Raw genomic sequence first — 20557 nt, 5'->3', positions numbered from 1 at the left:
ATCCATCATTCCATCACTGGATCCTGGAGACTGGTACACCACCCTTGATTTAAGAGATGCCCACTTTCATGTGTCAATATATCAAGTCCACAGAAAGTTTGTCAGGTTCATATTGAAGCACTCGCATTATCAATTCACTGTACTAATGATTGGCCTATGTGCAGCTTCTGAGGTATTCACAGTATATATGGCCATGCTAGCAGCATTTCTGAGGAGACTAGGAGTGCAGATCTAGCCTTACCTGTATGATTGGCTAGTCAAGGGCTGGTTCAAAGCTCAGGTTATGTCCAGCATTCAACTCATCCAGTCAAACTTCAAAGCACTAGGCCTACTGATTTAGTGTAGACAAATTTACCCTTTGCCTGGTGCAGAGGATAGAGTCAACCTTGGACAGAGTGTTCCTTCCAGAGTCAAGATTTCAGTCTATTCATTCTCTCATGACAGACCTCAAGATTCATCCAGTCACAACAGCCCGAAGCTGTATGAGGCTCCTGGGGCACATGGCCTCATGTACATATGTAGTACAACATGCAAGGCTACACCTTAGGCCCCTCCAGACGTGGCTGGCCTCCGTTTACTCCCCAAGCCTCCATCATCTGGATACACAGTACCTGTGCTCACAATACCTTTGTGGGTTCTGATTTTACTGAACCCTCTCAAAGTTTGTGTGGACATTTCTTTCCTCCACCCTCAATCTTTGATGACTTTGGTCTCAGATGCATTGGCTCTAGAGTGGGGAGCTCACCTGGGGCCCCTCTGAACTCAGGATCTATGGTCCTCATGGGATCTCATTCTTCATATGAACCTCAGAGAGCTCAGGACAGTTTGTCTTACCTGCCAGGCCTTCCTACATCATATCACAGGGGAAAACCTGCTTGTTGTTGCAGACAGCACCTCAGCAATGTTTTACCTCAACAATCAGGGAAGAGCTCACTCATCACTCTTTTGTCAGGAATCAACTTTGAGGCCTCTTACCTTCCAGATATGCAGATGAGTTAACAGACTGCCTGAGAAGGTCATTTTCAAGTCACCACGAGTGGTCTCTCTGCCCAGATGTATCCAGATGCAGTGGTGGTGGACTCCCCAGATAGATCTATTTGCAAAGAAGTCCATCAGAAAATGACATAAATTCTACTCCCTGCATGGCCTCAGTCCAGGCTCCATTACAGATGCCTTCCTGCTACCCTGGACAGAACAGCTCGATTATGCTTTCCCCCAAATCCCATTCCACACAGAGTGCTACTAAAGATCAAGCAGGCTCACACCCCGGTTATACTAATAGCCCGAGTGTGACCCCACCAACGCTGGTTTTCTACTGTACTGGACCTCCCATTGGCAACTCCAGTCTCACTCCCATTGCACCTGGATTTGGTCTCCCAAGGCTACAATTGGCTGCTCCACCCAAACCTGCAGACCCTCGATTTAACAGCCTGGAAGCTACACAGCTAAATCCCAGGGAGCAGGCTTGCTCAGAGCAAGTTTGCGATGTGTTACTAAGTAGTAGAAAGCCCTCGACCAGGGCTGCCTACCTGTCAAAATTGAAACGGTTCTCTGTTTGGGGTTGTCAAACCAGAGTCTCACTGATGCAGTCCTCAATTCAACACCTACTAGACTATCTGTTGCACCTGAAGCAATAAGCCTTAACAATTTCCTCTATAAAAGTTCACCTGGCAGCAATATCGGCTTTCTATACTCACATGGAAAACTGTTCAATATTTTATGATATGACAATCATATTCCTTTAAAGCCTCAAACAGTTGTACCTGCAAATAAGGGAACCTGTTTCCCTATGGGACTTGAACTTGGTGTTGTTGAAACTTATGGGGCCACCATTTGAGTCTTTAGCAATGTGCTATTTACTACACCTTTTGTGGAAGGTGGTTTTCCTAATAGGTATCACCTCTGCCAGAAGGGTTACTGAACTGTGTGACCTGACATCTGAACCATCGTATACAGTCTTCTTTAAAAATAAGGTATACGTATGCCCTCATCTAAATTTTCTCTCTAAAGTAGTACAACATTTTCAAATAAACCAATCAATATAGTTACCTGTATTTTACCCAAAATTGTACACAAATAGCGACAGGCTTCTGCTACACACATGGGACATTAGAAGAGCACTGGCATTCTACATACAGTGCACCAAACTGTTTTGGTGATCCACCCAGCTGTTCAGCTCCATGGTGGACAGAATGAAAGGTCTTTCAGACTCTTTTGAAAGAACTCAATCTTGGATACTTCCTGTATCAGTGTTTGTTATGATCTGGCAGGCATTTCTCCAACTGACAAGTTGACTGATCACTCCACAAGATCACAAGCAACCTCAGTGGCATTCCTCATGCAGGCCCCTATCCAGGATATTTGTAAAGCAGCAACCTGGTCATTGGGTCACACTTTTGCCTCCTATTATGCCATCACCCCATACTCTAGGGATGATGTCAAATTTGGTCAAGCTGTACTACAGTCTGTGTGTACATAAACTTTGATCCCACTGCCTATATTACTACTTGAGGATCACCAAAAGTGGAATGCACATGTGCAAACACTTGAAGAAGAAAAAATGGTTACAAATGTAACCCTTCTGCCTATCAGAGTTGGCAGCAACAAGGGCCGGGTTCAATATCTAGGGGATCCGTTCCAATAACACAATGCAAACCAGCTCGAGCCCCCACCCAGTGACCTGGGACAAATATATACCACCCCCGCTGGGCGCCTCCAAGAAGCAATACTTCCCCTCTCGCAAGCACATAGTCTGAGTGTAGCAAAAGCCTTTTCGTAACAGAGAGAAACAATGTGGCATTATGTTGGGGAAACACCACCAACAGGATTCATAACACAACCCATGAGCAAAAAAAAAACCCACCCCAAGCAAATTGGGGCATGCCCTTTTCCCTTTGGTTCTTGAGTCCAGCAACCCCAAATCACCCAAAGTCCCAAAAGTCCAATGCCCCAAAAGTCTCTGTCCCTGGTCAGGGCAGCCCCAGAGTTCGAAAGTTTATCTGCGGAGCTTTACCTCCCAACCTGGGTGGAAATGGGACGGGGGTAAGAGGCACCTTACATGATCTGAAGCTGACCGCCCCATAGCGGCGCTCCGCTCCGCCAGCCGCCCCACGAACTCCTTCGCTCAGCTGCGCTCCGCTCCGCCAGCCACCCCACGAACTCCTTCGCTCAGCTGCACTCCGCCAGCCGCCCCACAAACTCCTTCGCTCAGCTCCACGGCCCACAAGCAGCTCCTGCCATCCACAAACTGCTCCACGTCGAACTGCTTCACCAGCCGGTCTGCGAGGCACTCCAGCCGTCCCGCAAACTGCTCCACAATATATCTTCAGGCTCCCCCACTGCTTAACACAACACTCAGTGATTTCAGCTCTTAGGTGAATTCAGCTTGTAGTAGGGGAGCCCCAGTGCTGGTGCACTGTCAGCCCAAAGTGAGCTCAGCAGCCTGTAACTAGACTCCTAATGAAATCAAAATTAGCTCTGATATTCCACAGTGGAGAGAGGAGGAAGTGCAATTAGCATGTAAGGCCCTCACCAAGGGGCCCATGCCACCAAGTATTAATGCTTGTCCCCAGCTTCTCTCCCTTCACACAGTTTTGGAACCCATGACCCTTGCCTAGCGAGTGCTACTTAGTTGATGGTGAATCCCTCCATCATAACAAAAGGCCACGTACAGTTCCAAGCACAGTTCCCATAATCAGGGTAATAATTTATTCTTCCTGCCCCAGTAACAGAGACACTGGGGATCCCACAGCAGCCAAAGTGACCATTTGGGCAGCTATGGTCTCATTCTAGGCGTGGTGGGTGTGCCTATGCAAATGAGATTGGCCCCTGAAGTTCTTTTCCACAACTTGCCACACCTCACCACCAGATGTCAGGGTGGAGCTCATCCTGACACTGCTTACACTAACCTTTCGTAACTGTTGTTGTTTGAGATGTGTTGCATGTGTCCATTCCACAACCCACCCTCCTACTCCTTACATCTGAGTTATCCAGAAAGAAGGAACTGAGGAGGCTCGGGGTCATCTGGGCCCTTTATAGCAGTGTTGCTGGTGCAGAGGGCACTCAACCTGCCTCAATGGGTACTACTGATGGAAAATTTTCTGTCAACTAGGTGAAGGGTGCACGCATACCAAGACTGGAATGAACATATGCAACACATCTCAAAGAACAACAGTCATGAAAGGTTAATAACCATTTTTTCATGGCTTCCGTTCTGGGGTCTTCTACAGAAGATCCAACAGACTATCCAGGATCTCCCTTTTGAGGGACCAACCCTCTTTTCTCAGCAGACTGATGACTAGTTGCACAGTCTCAAGGACTCTAGGGCTATGTTAAAGTCGTTAGGGATTTACTCTCCACTCTTTAAAGAGAAGCAATTCCACACTCAGTCATTCCACCATTACCCATCCTTTATGCCTAGAAAACTGAATCAGTCTGGGAAGAAAGGGAAAAGTCATAGGAGGAAACTACCACCTTCTCATTATTTGTCTTCATAAGGCTCTTCTATACAACCTGGAAATGCCAAGCAGTCCATTTCGCTGCCTTGTTGAGGACAGCTTACCAACTTGTCTTATGCCTGTTTCTTCTATTCTTGTTTTTTCCAACAGATTATCCCAATGTGCTTGGACCCATATTACCAGATCAGTGGTTCCTAAGCACCATGAAATTGGTATACACTATTTGACATGCTTCTGTCCTCCCTTTCCCACCTCTCTTCCCCATTCCTCTTCAGGGACCATACTCTCACAAGGAGGGCCTCATTTGGGATGTCCAGGCTTTCCTCCTGTTGGGAGCCACAGAGGAGGTCCCTCCTCTCCACAGAAGGAAAGGGTTTTATTCATGCTACTTCCTAATGCCAAAGGCAAAAAGGAGGTCTCAGACGCACATGAGACATGTAAGAACTGAACAAATATATAAATAAAATGTAATTTGGATGATCACTCTGGCATCCATTATCCCTTCCTGGATCCCAGTGACTGGTACACTGCCCTTGACTTGCGGGTGGTATATTTCCATGTGGCTATCCATAAAAGCCCCAGGAAATTCCTCAAGGTTTATGGTCAATGAGTCCCATTATCAGTTTATAGTCCGGCCCTTTGGCTTATCTGTGGCCCCACCAGTATTTACAAAATGCATGGCAGTGGTGGCTGCATTTTCCTAAGAAAAACCAGGAGGACAAGTATTTCCATACCTGGACAATTGGTTGGTGAGAGTTTGGTCCAAAAGCCAGGTAGACTTCAGTGTGACCAAGATCCAATCCCTCTTCAGAGTTCTGGGTCTGCTGATCAATGAAGACAAGTTAGTCTTCTCCACTGTTCAGAGGATAGAGTTTATAAGACCGGTCTTGGCTTCTACAGTAGCCAGGTTTTCCTCCTGCAAGTCAGATTCCAGACTATGTTAGCCATTTCATTAGACCTGAAGGCTCATCCAGCCATGACTGTAAGGAACTGCCTCAAACTTCTAGGGCACATGGCCTCATGAACATATGTGGTTCAGCATGCCAGACTTCATCTCAGGAAGTTGCAGAGCTGGGTGAACTCAATGTATTCCCTGATTAGTCAACCCACTGGACATGCTGGTTCAAGTATCTACAGGAGTCTTTGAATTGGTGGATGAACCCAACGAACGTGCTTAAGGGAATTCCCTTTGACACCCCCTACTCCACCCCCCACATTGACTGGTTACAGATGTTTCTTCTGTGGGTTGGGAAGCCCTTCTGGGGAATCTGTGCACCTAAAGTCTCTTATCTGGCAAAGATTTAGCTCTCTACATAAACATAAGAGATTTGAGAGCCATTCGTCTAGCCTGTTGGGCTTTCCTCCCCCTCATCAAGGGAAGGACTCTGCTTGTTCTTATGGCCAACACAGCAGCAATGCTCTATGTGAACAGACATGGAGAGACAGATTGAATCATCTCTGTCAGGAGGTGATGCAGCTTTGGCAGTTTTGTATAACCAGCATGATTCACCTCAAAGGTCCCACCTTCCAGGTGTCCAGAAGAGTCTGGCAGACCACTTGAGCAGATCTTTCAGCAGAGACACGAGTGGTCTCTCTGGCCAGATACATTAAGCCTCATTTTTCAAACCTGGGAGTTCCTCACATAGACCAGTTTGCAACTCATCCCAACAGGAAGTGTCAGCTTTTTTGTTCAAGAGCCAGTCACAGTCTAATAATACTTTGGAGCTTCACATCCTATGGCAACAAATTCCACAGCTTGTCTGTGTGTTGTGTGAAGAAGTACTTCCTTATGTTTGTTTTAAACCTACTGCCTATTAATTTCACGTGACTCCTAGTTCTTGTGTTATGTGCAGAGGTAAATAACACTTCCCGATTCACTTTCTCCAGGTCATTCACGATTTTATAGACCGCTATCATATCTCCCCCTTAATCATCTCTTTTCTAAGCTGAACAGTCCCAGTCCTTTTTAATATCTCCTCATATGGAAGCTGTGCCATATCCCTGTTCATTTTCTTTGCCCTTCTCTATACCTTTTCCAATTCTAACATATCTTTTGTCAGATGGGGTGACCATAGCTACATGCAATATTAAAGGTGTGGGGGTACTGTGGATTCTGTTTTATTATCTATCCCTTTTCTGCTGGTTCCTAACACTTTTTTTGACTGCCGCTGCAGTTCACAAGAAACAGAGAGGAAAAATCACTATGTCTCCAAATGACAGCACCACTCAGAAAAGAAGTGGTAACATATATCCTTGTTTTAAGAGGACTTCACAAGCAATATAACTTTACAAGCAATATAATAAAACTTCACTTTATATTATTATTACTTGTTCTTTCTCTTACTGTGGCTCCTAGGATGGTTTAACACTCTTTTCAGATTCTTATTTTAGAGACAATTTTGCAGTGATGTTTTCATAAAATGTATAAAATCACCAAAGTAAATAAAGCTTGCACTTCCTACACTTCTGTATGTGCTAATAACAGGACTAACACTCTAGATAGCCTCAAGAGTATGCAAGTCTGAAAAGAGCAGAAATTGTTGAAACACAAGTGACCTTTGCTGAAAAGGGCAAAATATGCTTATTTGAGAAAAAATAATAAACATAGTAACTTCCCTCCAATAGACAAAGCACATGTGAGCTTTCCTGAGGGGTAGCTTAAACATGCTTCTGATTCTTTCCCCATGCACATATGTAATTTTTTTTTGCACATTTTTGCATGCTTTGATAGAGGTCACAGTGGAACAGTATAATGTGAAACTTATTTTTAACCCTGTGTAAGAAAAGCTATATGATTTATGTATGTTATTTTTTGTAATTAAAACACCAAGTTACTATAGTGATAAGAACTACAGGAATCAATTCACTTGAAAACAAACATATATTTCACAAGAAATAAAGTGAATGCAAATAACTCTGCTGTTTATAAAGCAAAGCCCGCCCATAAATTCTTTTGATGGTGCAGCTTCCTTTCTTCACTGAAAATGTGATGGTTTATACAACAATTGTAGCAATCACCATCTTTCACTTGCACCAGTCTATGTTACATTAAGCAGAGAAATCAGAGGTACAGACTGGATAAAAGAGTGCAATAAATATGTGCAAAAATTTAAGATATATTTCTGAATAATGTAAGTGTTAGAATAAAGAATTTCTCAGCCTCCAAAATGTAAGATTATTTACTAGGTCCTGAACTAAATGTTATCTCTTTGATCATTTGGTTCTTCATATTGTTCAGATTTCACAGGGTTAAGCTAGGATGCCATGCTGTGGGGATGCCGTTAAATTGCCTCTTTGTTTATGAGTCAGTTTGGTTAATGGCATAAAAGAGGCTCCGTTTGCTTTAGTGAAAAACAGAAAGATAAAAAGACAACAAAATCCTATTTATTTAACACCATCTCCTGAAAGAGTGGTAAACACCATATTATGATTATTATAGATAAAAACAGACATTTTAAAATGTAAATCACACTGGGCGAAAAAATGTCATTACTGTGCAGTTTTTATTCTTGCTACACTTGAGGCTTTTGTGAATTGTTCATTTAAACTCCAAGGACTCCAAGCAGTAAGTGATCTCAAATTCTTTAGCTTTCCCGAGTATACCCAGAAGATTTATATTTCCAGGGAAGAATATTTTCCTAAATTCTCCTCAAACTAACCTAACTAAATTTTTAAGCAAGTCCGTATATCAAAACACTCTCAGTGGAATGAATGTGGCAGACTTAAAATGGAAGAGAAAGCAATTTGATAACAAGAAGGATAACTATCTGTACACTTTATTATTGTTAATCACTGATGGCCAGATTAGCACCATACAAAGCACATTGGAAGGCACTGTCTCTGCCCCTAGGTCTAACTAGACAAGACATTTCAGACACAAAGTTCTCAGGATGACTCAATAATACTTCTTTTGAGCATACATAGGTTGGTTAGTTTGTTTCCGGTTTTGAAATAGGTACGTGACTGTGTGTTTGAGTAGGTGAGTTAACACTGATAGGCTTAAGAGAAAAAACAGGAAGCACATACCTCCATGTGATGCTCACCAATGTTTGTTATGAGGAGCAATTCGCACACAGTTCTTGGTGATCCCTTACAACCTCCCTTTAATATATAGATTCAAATATTCAAACATAGGCATCTAGACAGGAGTCAATCTCCTACATTTGTTTTTTATTTAGAATATATCATAATGAGAACATGCAATAATTAAAATGGCTATTTGTAAATTGCAAATGCCAAAAGAAGTCTCTAGTTCTGCCTCTTCTCCCCCACTTTAAACAGAACTGATGAGTGTGACCTGTCTCAGTTTGCACGCACAAGTCATAATCATAATTTTTTTTAATTTTTCTCTCTCTTCCAAAAAGCTGTTACAAAAAATCCCTTTAGCCCTCCGATCTTAGCCCCACACCTGAAGCAAATGCTTAAGAGTAGAGATGAACCTTGCACTGTATTATAAAGGTCAATAGGCACTGGCTCCTTTGGATTATTTGTAAACAATGCCCACTAGTGTCTTATTAAAATAATACAACAATATTAAAATCTCTATAAAGCCCCAATTCAGCAAAGCATTTAATCTCATTCTTAACTTTAAGTACATGCGTAAGTCTACCACTATTCAGTAAACCCCTAAGCATGCATGTTTAAATGAGAGAGTGCTTGAGTGCTTTGCTGAACTGGGACCTGAAAAACTGAGGTGATTAGGTTCTTTCTGCCACCACAAATAATGATACAAACCTCCTTTCCCTGTAGCTCTTTTTTTCAGTGCATCTCTAAGGTGCACATCAGGAGAGAGGGCTCCCCTTCTATCTGTGAATGAGGCCTGTCTGTACCAGTATTGCCATCGTCTCCTGGAGAGTTCGGAATCATCAGGCTCTTCTGAGGTTCATTCCTAGGCTCCCATTATTCTTGTACAATATTTACATGCCACATTGAATTGATGAGTTTCCTATCAAGCATAGTATGATCATATTCCGCTTCTGATCTTGGGACACCAAGACAAGCCACCCTTGACTTATTCTCTCCAAGGCCATTTACTTGTACCCAGTGACAGACTGTCCTGCCACTGGTGAATTTACTAAAATTGAGGAAACATTTTATGCAAATTGTTTTTAAAAGACTTTCTCAATCTGCTCTAGTAGTGTATTTTTCTCCTCCTTTCTTCCAATCACTATCATTCTTTTACCTCTACACCAATTCCTCTCAATCCCCAAACCAGGTTACAGTCAGACCTCAAGTTCTGTTTCTTCACTTTCTCATTCACAGCCCTTCTCTCTTCCAAGATCCCTCTTTCCCCCACATTTCAGATTTCTATTTTAACCCAACCCACGAAGTTTGGGGTTTATATTATGAAATTTCATGCCCCAAAATATGAGAGTCAGTTCTGTTTTTCTTGGAATCTGTTCTTTCTACTTTCACACTTACAATCAAATACCCTACTTTGGATTTAATGAACTAGAACCACCATAAGGTAGAGAACTAAGTGTCTGCAGTAAGTCTGAGTTACAGCCAACAGAAGAGGGACTACAAAATTGCAATTCTGGTGCCCTATTTTCCTGTCACTGTACCCATACACATCTTAACTAAACTGCCTGAAATCAGTATTAAGCCAGCTGAAAAATGTTACGCATCCAGAGCTCTGCCTGAGATATGAGTAAAAGGCTGAGCATTTAGAGCAAAAAATGAAAAAGGCAGGAGAACTACAGTGGGGCATTGGATCTCTGTCTGTTTCATATATTCTCGTTTGCCTGAACTTTTACACTGTGGACCCTCTTGAATGCTGTGCTGTACATTGAAAAACCCATATGTGATCTGTCTCTCAGCTGACTTGAACTATATACTGGCAAATACCCCTTTCATAAGGCATTTCACAATAACATGGAAATTACATAGCTGGAGAGAGCCACCATTTTCAATTAATTTATGGTGTTTTCAAGAGACATTAAAGACAATTACTGTTGGAAACTACCGCCCATATTCCTTTCAGAAATATTTCAGAAGATTGTCTGAAGTCTCTCTTAATACAAGATTTAATCTGTCAAAGTGTTTGAAATTGACAGATTGCTAATGCTACTTCATCAAACAAAAACTACACTCAAATAGTGCACATATCCACAAAAATAAGGACATGCATTGTTGAGGCCAGATTTTTGAAGATATTTAGGCTCCTAAAGATGCAGATAGGCACCCAGTGGAATTTTCAAAAGCATGTAGATGCCTAACTCCTATGGGAGTTAAGGGCTTAGGTACTTTTGAAAATCCCACAAGCTGCCTATCTGTATCTTTAGGTGACTGCACATCTTCAGAAATCTGGTCCTCAGTGTTCAATATCTGAGGACACTGGCACACATAGTAACAATAGCTAGGCAGCCTGTTGTGCCTCAGTAATAGCATTCTATGTGCATTTTCCTGCTTTTCTGTTGCACTGAGAGGTGAACCTGAACCCCTGTGCAGAGCAGGTTTTCTCAAATGTTGTAACTTGGTCCCAAGCTGCAAATTTCGACGTACATTTTCAGCTGCAGTAAATTTTGGTTTTAAGTGGACTCAGGTTATATGAAAATGGATAGCCTAGCTCATCATCAGCATGAGCAGCAGTAATGTTCGCACTGCTGTATTGCATTGCTGCCCGCTCCAGAAGGACACCACCCTAGCGGGTACAGGATACTTCAATCTCCATTCCCCTTCTGGCGAGTGAGCACTATTAGTATTCCTGTGCATGTATATCTTATGACACCATTCACCTTTGATATCTAGGGGTATCGTATATCTACAATAGAAACACTACAGTGGTGCAGCTGCGCTACATTACAGTACAGCTGTGACACTGTAATGTAATGTAGTGTAGTGTAGACACTTTCTCCAGCGACAGAAGGGCTTCTTCCATCGCTCTAGTAAATCCACCTCTCCAAGAGGTACTATTAGGACTACACTGGGGCTTAGGTCAACTTTACCATATAGCAACATAGCTAGGTCAACCTAAGTTTTAGGTATAGACCAGCCCTAGATTTGGTGGTGCCAACTGTGGTAGTAGATTTTGTGTTGTGCCCCCCACACTCCTGAAAATAGATGAAGATCTACCACCTATTTATGTCACTCTATCGTAGGCACATATATGGCCCCATTACTACAGTATCTGAGCACCTCATACTCTGTAATGTATTTATCCTTACAATACCCTGGTGAGGTAGGAAAGTGCTATTATCCCCATTTTACAGCTGGCAGACAGGAACACAAAGAGTAAGGTCATACAAGAAGTCTGCAGCAGAGTGGGGAATTGAACCAAGGTCTTCTAAGTTCCAGGCTGGCACCCTAACCAGTGGACAGTCCTTCCTTTCACTCCACAGAAGCCAGATGGAGAATAATTTTTGCATGAAACGCCGCAATTTTCCTGTGTTAATATCATACTTTGGTTATAATAAAACATTTCTATAGCCCACTAGTGCATAGTATTGGCAATTTCAGTTAAAACAGCAATAATTATTTCATTGTTTTTTAGCTACTTTCATTTTCTATTTTAGACATTATTCAGCAAATTCACAGTAAGACTCTAGGCTTCTGCACAATTTCTCCCTTGTACACTGGTAAACAAATTAGGATGAATTAAAATCTTTCACTACTACCATGTTCTGGGAACATAGTGTAAAAGCCTATGGGGACTTCAACATCAAAACTCTTTCCATGGCTTCTGGCTTTAAGACGCTGCTTTTGATTTCAAGGGGGAAGCTTGCCCTCAGTAGCAGAGATGTAATATTTGTTCAGGAATTGTACACCTGCCTTTCAGTTCAGTTACCACATACAGTAATCAGGCTCATGGAAATGATGTAGGGGAGACTTTCTGAGCATGCCTTCCAGTGATGAAGTAGGGTTCTTTGCTGAATAACCGAAGAGAAGCCAGGGAAAAATGTTAATTGCACTGCAGCTATATTTCTTTCTGGATGCTTTTACTGCATCACCTCACCCCTTTCACTCAGTCAGTGATACCAGCCTTGAATGCCTGTTTGTGCACTTTCTCAATTGCCTTTGCATTTCCTCTCAAGCTGCCCTGCATAAATGGACTAATCTGAACTAATCTGTAAAACCACTACCTTCTCTTTCAAATCTGTCCGCGGGACTCGCATCTGTTACGACACCTGCAAGAAGCCAGCTGACCACTGATGGTTCGTATGAGTGGCAGTGTGGATAGCTGATATTAAGAATAATTTTAAAAGGTTTTTAATGGTTCAGCAACATTAATGTGTGCGCATAGTTGGTGTAACAGTGTGATATTGGTGTTGTTATTATGTATATTACCCTTGTTCTGCCTTCCAGTTGTTTGCTATGCTTACTTGTTAGGTTTTGGTGTTTTAATTAGAGTATTAACTGTTATCCTGGCCACAACTTGCGAAACAAGGCGAACTTGAGTCTTTAGGAAAGTCACACCTGTGTTGGAACACTATTTAACTGTTTGCTGGTTAATTTCTTAAATTCAGCAAAAGTCTTGGAAAATGCAAGTCACTAGTTCACACTTTAAATAGTAATATTGCTCTTAGTTTTCAAACTCAGGTGCCTAAATTTGGCACCTAAATGTTCTTTTTGGTGCCTAACTAAATACCCATTTTAGACACCTACTATGAGAGTTAACTTAAATGTGTATTTAAATGATGCATCAACTCATCATATAGAATTGATAACATGTTGGAGAGTTCTTAACTAGCTCTAGGCTGAGGCAAAGTGACTTAGTGGACAGGCCACTCACCAGGGACTTTGGAGTCCTTAGTTCTATTTCTGGCTCTGCTGCTGGGTGACTTTAGGGGAGTCACTTCACAGCTATGTGCCTCAGTTTCTCCTACCTGTAAAGTGGGGGTGATGATACTGACTTTCTTTGCAAAGTGCTTTAATCTAGTGATGAAAGCATTCTGTAAGAGCTATGTATTATTATTTGCGGAACCCTGAAGGAAAGTGCTGGTGGATTCCTGCTGACTCACTGTAGCAAGTGGGGCCCACTATCCCTACCCTAGATTACAGGCAGGTGGGAGTGGTTCTAGAGAGGCTCTAGGCAGAACAGTCCTCAGGTAAGAACCCTAGCCACAGCTGATTTAAAGTATGGGCCAACGGCTTGGGTTGGAAGTTATTTTATTATTATTAATTTCTACATAAATAAAGCCACAACCCAGAGGAGGGTGGGATTTTACTTTATTCAACATTGGTAAACTGTGTTTTGGTGTACGGTGGGAAAGCCACCTGCTCCCAGTGCCTAAAATGGGTATTTAAATGCCTAAATACAAATTTAAGTGGCTACTTCAGGCATCCAGATTTGAAAATTGGCCTTATTATTATTGGTAAAATCAAGGCAAAGAGGAGAATTGACATACCCAAGAGCACACAGGCAGTCAGGATAGGAGCAGGGATTAGAATGCTGGACTTTCTTATCCTTAATGGAAGGATCATACCACTGGACCAGATGTCACTATGTGTATAAATCAATACGAGTAATTGATAAATTACAAAATGTATCCAGATCAATTTTTGACTGTCTGCCTGGTTCCGTCTACTTTCCACTAATGTTTACAACAAATGCTTTAAATAAATTTTAAATTAGACAGCAAATGTTATATTAATAATCTAAATAATTCAGTAATATATAAAACTGTACAAAGTGAGCAGACTCCTAGGATGTGTTAGATAAATAAAACATGCCTTAGAAAGGGATGTCAGTGTTAGAAGACAGGCACCTGTGCAAATATGAGAATAATTGTTACATCTCCTTCCCGTTTTATAGCCTTCCCTTCTTGGCATTGTTTTTTTTATTTGGCTCCAAATTCAAAAGGATGTGGAAAGGGTATACATAAAAAAGCTTGTTTTAACTCTGATTAGCTGCTCTGTGTGTCAGTTCATTTGGCAAAATACTCTCCTGGAAAACGGTTTGTACCAATTCAGAGACTATTTCATTGCTGATTCCTGAATGATCTATTCTGAGTATAGCAAAATAGCCACATGACTCATTCAGCTTGTGCAAAATACATCTTATCGTGGTAGAAGAATTAGATATGGAATAGATGAAGGTTGGTTAAACAAAGTGTCATTAATCACTCTGTTAGAAAATGTAGACTTTGCAGGAGCACACTGTAATTTGCATCATTTTTGCAATGCCTTGCCAGCATGGCTGTTAAGAAATAACAAACACGTATGTATGAAAAGGACAGGTTTAAGATGAAAATAATTCTATCCAAAAACTCTGAGGATGGTGTGGAATCCTGTCGACTGCACTCATTCAGCTAGAGAACACTGTATTTGTAATAAATTCCTTTTGCTCTGGATGAGTTCTGCATTTTCAATGAGCTTAACTTGGCAACATTCTAGTTGATTTTAATAAAAATAGCTGCTTTGAAGACAGGGAGCTGAGGTTGCCAAATTTGCAGCTGCCTTGCACAATTACTCTTACACCTCCTTCAGGGCTACTTAGAACCAGTAAGCAAATTAAGTGTATCGATTGCAATTTTGTTGGACTAACCCTTTTTTTCTTAAGGAATAAACTTGATTCCTTTCAGTATGTGTCTGCTCAGAGTGATCTCTTTTCTTTTCAGCCATAACACAAAGACAACATCATGGCTGGATCCACGACTTGCGAAAAAGGCTAAACCTCCTGAAGAGTGCAAAGAAAATGGTAGGTTATTAAGTTTTCATTGCTGCTCAGAAAGGATTTGTCTTTGTGTGTGTGTGTCTCTCTGAATTCTTGAAAAAGGAAGGCATTTTACGGACCGATGAAAGGTGTTTAATTGCTGCTTTGGTTATAAGCCATAAGTGATACAGTATTCTCAGTGTGCCATGTGTTTCTGCTTTTTATTCCCACTTTCTGATGATATCCAAAGCTGAGGATCGCAAGTGTGTTTTATGTCTGTTTTGTTTTTTGACTCCTTGACTGACCCCTCTCCCCTGTCTCCCACTGAGAACTTTGGTCTGCAGAACAGAATCTCTTTTAAGATTCTGAGCTTTCAGTCTACAAGAAATGCAGTTCATAAGGGAAACCAACAGCACCATGAGAAATGAATATTATTTGATTTGATTTGATTTTAAATCCACAGTGCTGTGCTACTTAGTATTTAAACAAAACAGTGTCTGATAGAACTGTGGGTGGGGAAGCGAATCGTTACTATTACAGTTCCAGGCCAGATATTTGGTGTTGCAATGAAAATAGTTTAACAAATAAAAACAAAAATAAGATTGGAGACATTTAAAAGAAATATATTCGTTATGAAAAACAGATAAAAGTGTATTTTGGTTAAAAAATGTATCAACTGCAAGATACAGCTCTCATCAAACTGTATATCTTTATGTACACTCTGTATCCTTTTCAGATTTTCTCTAGTAAAGTTTCTGTCATTAAAACAATTTAATAAAAATTATGTTAATAAGTGCATTCTAATGAATCTTTTTCCTAGATGGTATATTTAAATTGTCCTATATTCAGTGTTGGTTCAGCTCACCAAGTATCATAAGGTGGGAAGGGAGTGATTTATTATAAATTATTATTTGTATGTAGTTTGAGCTATAGAAAAAGATACAAGGTATTTTACACCTGCATTATATATGCATTAGTTTAAAACTTATTTTGTGAATATGTGTTTAATGTATTAACATAAAATACTAGCTGTTTTCATACACCTCATTTGATTTATGTGAAACTACCATTATACCTAATATTGGTTAATGTAAACATTATCAGTTGAAGGGTATAATTTTATGCCATTTTGTGCTGGTAAAAGACAGAGAATCATTGATGAATATTTGGGTGTATAAAATGTAAGGTCAGTGGTATGGTACAAAATGTTCTCTTATTTTATATAAATCTGTGCAGTTTTTAAGTACCCATTCATTCCAAGAATCTCTCCCCATTTCAGCAGTAATCCTGACTTCCTCGTCTGACATGAAAATTATCACATCTGAATAATTTTATGATACATTTTTTCCAGCACTGATAATGCTAGTTCCCCATGTCTTAAGTGCTACAATGCATACAGTAGAATTATTACTGACACTAAACAAGGGGACTTAAGTTTTGCATTAGAAATGTGTCTCACACGTGATACTTGTATGACATATCATTATCCAGTGCTTAGTGGTGCATTGTCTTGAGTTTAAAAAACAAAACAAAGCTAGACAGTGATACATCAGACATTGTCGAAAACAAATATATATTGCTCCTTTTCCCAGCAGTTGCAATTCACTGAAACCGCAACAACTATTTAAATGTCAAAAACTGAAATAATTTCAGATTATTTATAGGATTATTTTGCAACTATTTGACTAGGGTGTTACTGCATAGCACTCTAGGTCGCCTCTCGCTTTCAAGAGTTGCTCAGCTCATTAATGCAAAGTACTTGAAGTGAAGCATAAAAGATTTTAGGGAGAGATCTTATGCTCTTTTCCTCAAAGTAAAGCTCTCTGATGTAATATACACAATTTTTCTGTCGTTCTTTGGTTGCTCAAGATAGAAATTGCTTGGTTTCTTTAATGTTGTGAGTCTCCACAGAGATACAGGCCTCTCAAAATGGCAGATGCTTGTGAGAAGTGTTACCAGCTTGCCATTAACATCTGACATTGGGGAGTTTAATTTAGCACACAAGGGTTTTTTTTGATTTAATGACAATTAAAGTACTAACTTTATACTGGTTTCAGCTAAAGATGTGTAAATTTGTTTTATGCCAAAGAAATTATTTGCTCTTTACAGTTTATGATCTACTAAAGTTCACTTCTAGGTGGAGATTCAGACTTCTAGAAAGTCAGTGGTGCTTAAATAGGAAATGATATGTACTTTGTTTCCTATATTGTTGTTATTTCTAGGGTTCATGTTTCTGCAAGTTAGTTTAATTGTCACTCACGGTTTGTGCTTTATTTTATTGCAGTTAGAATTTGCATTGGCTAAGTGGGATGTATGTGGCTGGCCACACCATATACCCAGTTCTGTAAGCAATTCTCCAGGCCAGCCACTTCTGCCACTCTCAGCCCCTTCCTTCCTGTTCTTTTGCTGCTGAATCCCTCCACTCTCTCTGCCACCCTGGATTCCTTTCTATCCCTTTTCTACCTCAGAGTCTATCCACCCATAAAATATAATTGCTACTTTTTGGGCCACTGACCACTAGGGTTTCCTCCACTACAGACAAAGCCTGTGCTTTCAGCTGTTCTGTGTTCCTTAACAAACAATACTAATTCTCCACTTTCATTGACTCCCAAGCCTCCAGTACCAGCTGCTTATTTATTACCTTTGGCATCCTCTAAACCAGGGGTAGGCAACCTATGGCACACATGCCAAAGGCGGCACGCAAGCTGATTTTCAGTGGCACTCACACTGCCCGGGTCCTGGCCACTGGTCCGGGGGGCTCTGCATTTTAATATAATTTTAAATGAAGCTTCTTAAACATTTTAAAAATCTTACTTACTTTACATACAACAACAGTTTCGTTATATATTATAGACTTATAGAAAGAGACCTTCTAAAAACGTTAAAATGTATTACTGGCACGCAAAACCTTAAATTAGAGTGAATAAATGAAGACTCGGTACACCACTTCTGAAAGGTTGCCGACCCCTGCTCTAAGCCTTCTCACACAGACACTTTCTCCCTCTCTGCACAGGTTCTCACTGACCTTTTCAGTGAAAATGACAAGATCCACCAAGACAACCTTTCCTCTTCCTCCTCCCCTGTCACAGAAGCCATGGCTTCCTGCTCACTCTTCTCCTATAATCCCGCCTGCCACTCACTGCCCATCAGAGAGGCAGTTTGGAGACCTGACGTCTATTCTTCTCTGCCCGGACCTGCTGTGTGACCTTGGGCAAGTCACTTCACTTATCTGTGTCTCTGTTTCCCCTTGTCTATCATATCTGTTTCGACGGTAAATTCTCTGAGGCAGGGACTGTCTGTTACTATGTGTATATACGCTGCCTCACAGAGTGGGAGCCTGATCTCTGTTGGGGGCCTTCAGGTGCTACCATAATACCACTAAATAAAGATGGTCAGGAATTTTCCATCACAGATCATTCCGACAGAAAAGGTAGTTTTTGCAGAATTTCAGTTTTCTAACAAAAATTTTCATTTTGCCAAAAAGATTGATTTTCTGTTGGGAAAAATGAAATAATATATTTCATTTGGCTCAGTCTGATGTGAATTGGAATACTTCCTTTCATTTTTAAAGAGGACCCAAAACACTTAGTTTTAATCAGTTCAAAAAAGCATTATACTGCATTTATTTATGTTGCGTTGAGAGTTGTAGTTCTGTCCCCCATTCCCTCCTGTTGACCAGACTCCCTGAATGACTATATCTGCCATAATAACTAATAATAATAATTCATAATTCATAACCTCTTTTATAATGCTTTTCATCGTACATCACAAAGCACTTGACAAAGGAGGTCATTTATTTCAGTATCATAATTTCCATTTTACAGATGGGGAAGCTAAGACACAGAGGGGGAAAAGTGACTTATATTTCCTCTATAGTGCATCATGGGAGTCATATGATTTTTAGTGCTTCCTGGAAGAGAGAATCTGGCCATGGAGCCTTGAGAGAATGGGTGGGGGCAGAATGTTTTGACATTTCCAATCAAATTTTTTTGGAATGTTGGCATTTCGACATTTTTGGCCGGTTTCAGGATGAAAACCAATGTTGAAATGTCGGAATTTCTCATGGAAAGGAAATTCTGAATTTTGCTTAGCTCAGTAACAATTCTGCCCCGATTATTGGTCCCCATCAGTCAGTATCATAGAATCATAGAAATGTAAGGCTGTAAGGGACTTTGAGACATCAGCAAGTCCAGAGCCCTCCAGTGAGACAGGACCAAGTAAACCTAGACCATGCCTGACATGTATTTGTCCATCCTATTCTTAAAAACCTCTAATGATGGGATTTCACAACCTCCCTTGGAAGCCTACACCAGAACTTAACTACCCTTATAGTTAGAACACTTGTCCTAATATCTAAGCTAAAGCTCCCTTGCTGAAGATTAAGCCCCCTACTTCTTGTCCTACCTTCAGTGGACATGGAGAACAGTTGATCCCCATCCTCTTTATAAGAGCCCTTAACATATTTATAAGATTGGTCTCAGGTCCCTCAGTCTTCTTTTCTTAAGGCTAAGCATGCCCAGTTTTTTTTTAACTTTTCCTCATGGGTTAGGTTTTCTAAACCTTTTATCATTTTTGTTGCTCACCTCTGGACTCTCTCCAGTTTATTTACATCTTTCTTAAAATGTGGCATCCAGATTTGGACACAGTAGTCCAACTGAAGACTGAAGCAAAATAGGCATTAAACACCTCAGCCTTCTTGATGTCATCAGTTATTAGCTCTCCTTCCCCGCTAAAGTAGAAGACGTACACTTTCCTTTATCTTTCTCTTGCTCCCAATGTATTTAAAGAATCTCTTCTTTTATGTCCCTGGCTAGGTATGATACATTTTGCACTTGGCCTTTTTTTGTCCCTAATAGTCCTCCTCAGCAATTTGTCCATGTTTCCATTTTTTGTAGGATTCCTTTTTGATTTGCAAGTCATTAAAGAGCTCTTGATGCACCCGAATTGGCCTCTTACTATTCTTCCGATCTTTCCTTCTCATCAGGGTAGTTTGCAGTTGTGCCTTTTTAATATTGTCTCCTTGAGAAACTGCCACCTCTCCTGAACTCCTTTGTCCCCTACATTTTCTTCCCATGGGACCTTACCTACCAAGTCTCTGAGTTTGTTAAAGTCTGCTTTTTTTTAGTCTATTGCCTTATTCTTTTGCTCCCACTCCTTTCTTTCCTTACATTTATGCAATCTGTCATTTCATGATAACTTTCACCCAAATTGTCTTCCACAATGTAGCTAGTTCCTCCCTGTTGGTCACAATCAAGTCTAAAATGGTTGTCTCCTGGTTACTTCCTCCACCTTCTGAAACAAGAAGTTGTCCCCAATACATTCCAAGAACTTACTGGAAATTTTGTGCTTTGCCAGAGTATTTTTCAACAAATGTCTGTGAAATTGAAGTCCCCAGTTACTACCAGGCCTTGTGTTTTGGATATTTCTATTTGTTCTAGAAATGCCTTCTCCACCTCTTCTTTCTGATTTGGTAGTCGAAAATAAACCCCCTCCCCCACCTACTGTG

At 40.8% G+C, this 20557-nt stretch overlaps 1 protein-coding gene across 20 annotated transcripts in view; it reads left to right on the top strand.

Moving 5' to 3' along the window:
• MAGI2 (membrane associated guanylate kinase, WW and PDZ domain containing 2) overlaps positions 1 to 20557 on the top strand; it is a 1187450-nt gene that overhangs the window by 788543 nt on the left and 378350 nt on the right. For all 20 annotated transcript variants that reach the window (XM_073328600.1, XM_073328602.1, XM_073328598.1 and 17 more), the window contains one exon: positions 15017 to 15096. In XM_073328600.1, the coding sequence (XP_073184701.1) occupies positions 15017 to 15096 (80 nt within the window). The remainder of the gene's footprint in view (positions 1 to 15016; positions 15097 to 20557) is intronic.

The sequence above is a fragment of the Lepidochelys kempii genome, chromosome 1, assembly GCF_965140265.1.
Source record: "Lepidochelys kempii isolate rLepKem1 chromosome 1, rLepKem1.hap2, whole genome shotgun sequence".
NCBI classification, from domain to species: domain Eukaryota; kingdom Metazoa; phylum Chordata; order Testudines; family Cheloniidae; genus Lepidochelys; species Lepidochelys kempii.
The sequence above is the reverse complement of the archived record's forward strand: the minus strand, read 5'-3'. Positions and strand labels throughout refer to the sequence as shown.